The sequence below is a fragment of the Carlito syrichta genome, unplaced genomic scaffold (assembly GCF_000164805.1).
Source record: "Carlito syrichta isolate Samal-C Ts95f unplaced genomic scaffold, Tarsius_syrichta-2.0.1 Scaffold308316, whole genome shotgun sequence".
Classification (NCBI taxonomy): Eukaryota; Metazoa; Chordata; class Mammalia; order Primates; family Tarsiidae; genus Carlito; species Carlito syrichta.
In genome coordinates, this window is record NW_007252412.1 from 201,656 (window position 1) to 207,840 (window position 6,185).

Consider the following 6,185-nt stretch of genomic DNA (forward strand, 5'->3'; position numbering starts at 1 on the left):
AGCCAGAGATGATTTGGCTTTTTATTTGGGGTACACAGAAAGAAGGAATGACCCAGCTTTTTGTGTGTATATCTTCCGTCAAGAGAGTGATGAAGGTGACATTTTATTTCAGCTGAAAGAGAACTGACTCCACTCCCTCCCACTTTCCACATTAGGAAAATAGTTGGGATGGATAAGTAATTCTGAAAAGAGCAAGGGAAGGACATTTTATTCATTCAACCCATTCTGTGTGTCAAGGTATGTTCTATGATCTGGGAAGGTAGCAGTTTTCAAAGAAAGGGGTCATCCCCAGGAAAGGATAAAAGGTCTGTCTGTTGATATTCTCCAGACTTTAAAGGAAGGTTTTCTTTGAAGTACTGAGTGAAGGCTACTTTATCCAGACATTTTTGTGAATTACTTTGGAAGGAGAGGAGCTGGAAACTCACCTGTTTCTCTTTGGGGTTTCAGATCTCAGGACTAAAGATTTTTTGCTATTACATCCTCCCATCTCAAGCCAGGCCCACTGGGATTCCCTGTTCAAGAGACAGACATCAGCAGGCATCATTCTGTAGAGTTTTAGAATCCCTGCTATTGCTCTGCTATCCCTTGTTGCTAAGCAACCACAATGGCTGTGGAAAAGATGTTAACTTCTTAACAGGAAAAAAAAAAAAAAAAAAACAACCTCAGTTGCAAAGTCACAGTAACCCTTCAAAACATCTCATAAATCAGATCCAGGCATGAGAATAGATGAAGAATCACCACATAGTCATCATTTCTGGAAAAGCCATTCAAAGTGGAACAGAAGTAGTGGTTTTGTGCTCAAACCAGAACATGTTTACATTCAGAGCCAATGCTAAGGAAACAGCTATACCACTGTCTGAGAAGGCTGCACACCCAGAAATTGATTGACTTATAGGCAAGCAGTGGTTTCTCCACAGTTCAACCCCTCATTGCATGCATTCCATGAGACACACAGGCTCCAAATAGAAGATCCTACCTGATCATGTTCTATTAAAGCTTGTTTTTTAACACAAGATTGCACAGGTAATACATTTTGTCTGATTAGCTGGTGTTCTTCTCACTGTTACAATTCACCTCCTGCTACTGCCTCTCCTTCCCTGTTGCTTGTCCAAGGTCACCAGCCACTTTCTCTTAGCCAATTCATGTATCTCTCCCTGGATGCATTTGTGGACCCAGATGAGCCTGTATCCACTCCACTTTCTGTTCAGGCAATAAGCACATGTCGGAGCTCTGCAATCTATGGATCAGAGTCACTCCTGGGTGTTTATCTGTCTATCCTTGACTCACCCAACCTAATCACACAGCTAAATTAGGTTGGTATGACAGCAATGTTGCTAATCACAGAATTCGTTTCTAGGGTTAGAGCATATGGAACAAATAACTGCAATAGCAGTAGTAAAAATGGATAGTTGGTGCTTATCAAATTATAGACTGTAATTAGCATTTTCTCCTCCAATAAAACTGTAGCTCACCCAAACTATTAACAAAATAATCCAATGAATAAAGTAAAGACCTATTGAGCAGTCAACACTAAGTGGATAAGTGTGGAAAAGCAAGGACTAGGCTATTGGTCTTACATTTAGTAAGCAGTCTATTTGGGATAAGAAAATCATCTCAGTGCTGCATACTTTAATTTTCTTGTTTTAAAAAAGAACCAATTGAACTATTTCTGTCATCTCTTCCAGTCTAATTTTCTGTACTGTTTTCTTACCCCATCTTATTAAAAAAAAAAAAAAACCACAGAGTGGATTATACTTTAGTACATTTTAGTGGAATGTGCAGATGTTCACCATGTAGCTGGTTCATAATATTTTATAAAAGGAAGGTCATCTCATAATGACTGGTGAAAGGTACTGTAGGCACTAATTATTCATAATGGTTATTAATCTTATCATACATCTCACTGATCAAAAAGAGAGGTGGAGAGATATGGCTGGTACAAAGACAGACTCAAAAAGTCCTTGAAAAACAAAGTGACTTTTTAATTCTAATTTCTCCTTAAATGAATACCACGTGGAAAATATTTCAGAAGGCAGTTGTGAAAAAATTGGCAGGTTTATTAAAGACATATTGGCCTACAGAACTCTAAACAGACTAACTAATGAAATTAATAATATTATTATTTTAGAGTTAAGGAAAAATATTAACACAGGAATGAAAGTCACTCAAATGATCTTACTTGTAAAAGTTGAACTATATTTGAAGAAAAAACTACATTTTTTCTGTCTATGTATAAAGGAAAAAAGGGGTGTTATAACAAAACTTTTAGAAATTTATATAAATCATTGACACTCCTACCACTGACATTATTTTAAACTGGGAAAAATGCTGTAAGCTCATAGGGTTCTTATAGATTATTACATAGAATTTGAAAACGTACCTGATAGTCTGTCAAATATGTTATCTTTTTTAAAAATCAGAAATCACATGTGCATATAACAAGAAGGAATTTTAAGGAATATACATACTTTTTATGTTCTGCTGCTAATACTTATCAGGGTCTCTTATCAAACTTAGATGACTAAGTATCAATAGGACCAGAAAGGAGGAAAGAAAAACACAGCAATGACGAAAGAGCAAGGCTTCCTGTGGAGGTACAATCCTGTGGGGAAAAAATGACCACCCTTTCACTGAGTTGCCCTAGGGAAGTTCACTATGTTCTCCTTGTGATGAGGCCATGGTGACTGTGCCTGCATCTGAGAGTCTGGGTCAGTATGCCTGGGCTAGAGGAGGACAAGAGAAAAGGGTGAAGATGACAGAGAAACCAAGTAACAGCAAACAAGTACAGATCAGGCCATGAACCACAACAACCAAAACATCTTTCAACTGATTGCAAAGGCCTTCCTTCTGTTTCTCTTAAGAATTAGCTAACTCACTTGTCATTGTTTTTTTCACCTCTTCCCTGTGTTGCTGATTGCTTGACACAGTGGGTCTAATTATCTCTAGGCTTCCAACCTGTTTTAATGGAGTGAGATGTTTATCTGTATAAGCAGAGGCTTGCTTGCCCCTTGGTCCTAAAATCTTTTCTCGAAACTTAAGGATGAAATGGACAGCTATTAATTGATGAGCAGGAATGTAAACTTTTCATTTATGGCTTTTTTATGGCAGGAAATGAAAATTCCTTCTCCTTTTTCAGTGTTCTTCACTGCCTTAAACGTTTGTCATTTGGCAGTCTCTAGTAGTATTTGATTTCCCTGTGAGAATTACTTTTCTTCCCCCCTACTTGGCTTTGGAAGAACAGTAAATTCTGGTACCTAGTATCCACCACATAACCTAAGGTGAAGCAGACCTAGTCCAGACAAAGAATTATATAGCATTGAACTTGGTCCTTCAGCAACTGTATCCTGGATTTTGAATCTCAAACAAGTGACATAAAAAGGAAAGAAACAGTTGAAATTCTAGTTTTCTGTTTGTGTATTTATCTCACAAATATGTATTGAGGCCTCGATATGTGACAGGCACTTTTCTGAAAGCTTGTGTTGCAGTGGTAAATGAGACAAAGTCGCTGCTCTCCTGACTTTCATACTTCAGTTGGTAGAGGCAATCAAACAAACATAGAAGATAGTTACAGACAGGGAAAAGTGCTATAGAGAAAAGAAAACAATGCAATAAGACTAGAACCAGGAGGTGACACAGAGCTGAGATGTGAAGTATGAGAAGGAACCAGCCTTGAGACTCTTGTAAAGAAGAGTGCAACAGCCCGTGAATCAATCTCATCATCATAGAAACATGCTTAAGTCGCACCATTAAAAGACAACCCCTCTTGACCTCATGTCTTTCTATGCAACTCTTCACAGAAAAATTCTTCAAAGGAGTAGCTTATTTTTCCATTCCCTCTTCAATTCTCTCCAACCAAGTCTTCATAGACTCCACTAAATAGCTTTCCTTCAGTTACCACCAACCTCCATCTTGTCCTTAAACTGTAGTATTATAGCCTAACTTTTCCTGTTCTGTCTTACTTCTTAGTCTCTGGAGTAGCCTTGGTGTCTGTTTATTTACTTCTTTTTAAAATTTTTAAAAAATAGAGACAAGATCTCACTAGTTTCCCAGGCTGGTCTCAAACTCCTGGCCTCAAGCAATCCTCCTGCCTCAGCCTCCCAAAGTCCTGGGATTATAGGAATGAACCACCTCCCAGCTCAGTTTCTGCTCATTGCTAACCCTAACAAAGCCTTCTGCTCATTCCATGAGCCCCTATATGCTGACAATTAATTCACTTTTTTTTAACCAGAATTTTCTATTGCTTCCAACCAATAAACGACTAATTAAACACTTATATTTTTCATTTTATTGCTTTTTTTCCCAGAAAAAAATTGTCCAACATACAGCACAATTCTTATTCACTGTTTTGTTTGCATTCACTATTTTCCTCAAAATGTTAACCACCATATTATTGAGCATATATTTATGGTTTGTTCTATGATTGACTTATTTTCTTTATAACTTTCACTTCTTGAGAGTGTGTCACTCATTTATTTGAAAACATTTATTATCATCTATATGCCTATCACAATGAAAGCTACTGGAAACAGGCATGGTTTAAAATAGTCATGGTTCCAAGACATATCTATTATACTGATACACTTACCAAGAAATTTATCTTCTAGGTTGTTTCTACCGTGATTATGCTTTTAAATATTCTTCATCTCTTTGCTAATATTTTGTTACTCTAGGTTCTGTAGAATTCATGTCTTTGGTGTCTCTAATTATATCTCTAATAAAATCTCTTAGAAATTTATTAGCTATAAAATCATGTACAGTTTCTCCAAGTATTTAATTTTTATTTCTTCAGTCATTTTCATATACTTTTCATAAAAAAATTCTAGTCTCAAATAAGTAAAACCAAGTGATGGTAGGGAATCCTAAGAAGCCATTTCTCAGAAATCGTCTTCTTCACCAGGATTTTCTCAAATGAATGGAAATGTTTTGATGACTTTGTACTGTGAAGGATACTTTGAGTAACAGTAATAGAAAAGGCCACTCACAGTAGTTGACTCATAAGGAAATTTGCTGGTTCCAGAAGTTAAAGGTTTGTCAAAGTTAATCAGTGATGTTATCAGTGCACAAGATCTTTCCATCTGGTCATTCTTCCATAAACAGTGTGGCTTATTTTGAAGGTGGACTTTCCTCGTGGGTATGGAGTATCTTCTGCCAGCAGTAACTGGGAATACAGGTGACTTTGCTCATGGCCATAGAGAGAGAAAGAGAGTGGCCTTCCAAAACCTTAGAACAGAAGTCCTATGTTTTGTTCTAACTCAGCGAACCTAAGTAGTTGACCACTATGACTGAGGAAATACTGATTGGATTCATCCTGAAGTATATACCCAACTCAAACCAGTCACTGTGCCAGCTCTCATTCTTAGAGCTGCCAGTGGGATCAATCTCACTGAAACTCCAGGACTATTGAATAGTGGGAAAGGGGGAAATATATCTGGGGAACTCTAACACTCAATGCAGTTATACATTTGCATATAATTTGTGTATAATTCATGCATATTTCTTATTTGATTTCTTAATAATAGAAATAATAATGATCATATCTTACCAATAATAGCTGTTGCATATGTGTTTTACATAATTTTTTCATACTATCTAAACTAAAATATTTAAGTAAGATTAATTTACTGTTACAACTATTATAATCATTGCTCTGTATAATAGTAAGGAAAACAAAAAATTAAAGAACGGGTAAGGCGAACACTTAAAATTTTGATCGGAAAAATAATTTGAGAATCGCTGTCTTAAAAGTATAAACTTAACAAACAGTAATGAGCTAATTCTTTATATAATTTAATTTCAGAGTAAAATACTTATATTTCAATACTTTGTGTTCACTTATCTCATTAAATTAATAAAATGACCAATCACCTTGTAGTTGTAGCTTAAAAATTACTTTGATTTTTTTGTCTCTTGATGTGTTTAACTTAGAAAGATATCCATGTTAATTTTTCTATCCCAAAATATGATGAATCTTTATATTTGGCTTGATAGAATCAGCAATAAAACAAAATATCTTGGTCCAGCTCCAAAATTCATTGACACCTTTCTTCATATTTCAATGCAGTTCATTTCATTGGTTATTCTTTTATCAGTCACTTATTCTAACTTCCTTAACACCTATGCTGTGCCATGTACTCTACTAAGCACTGTGTGTGTGTGTGCTTGCACAGATAAACAGGAAGCACATA

At 36.0% G+C, this 6,185-nt stretch overlaps 1 protein-coding gene across 1 annotated transcript in view; it reads right to left on the reverse strand.

The window, feature by feature from the left end:
• The window catches only part of CCDC192 (coiled-coil domain containing 192), a gene marked incomplete at its 3' end in the record, with an annotated part of 177,818 nt that extends 177,274 nt beyond the window's left edge, over positions 1 to 544 (reverse strand). Inside the window, 1 exon segment of the mRNA XM_021716216.1 lies at positions 426 to 544. Within this exon segment, the coding sequence (XP_021571891.1) occupies positions 426 to 544 (119 nt within the window).
• Positions 545 to 6,185: the final 5,641 nt, after the last annotated feature.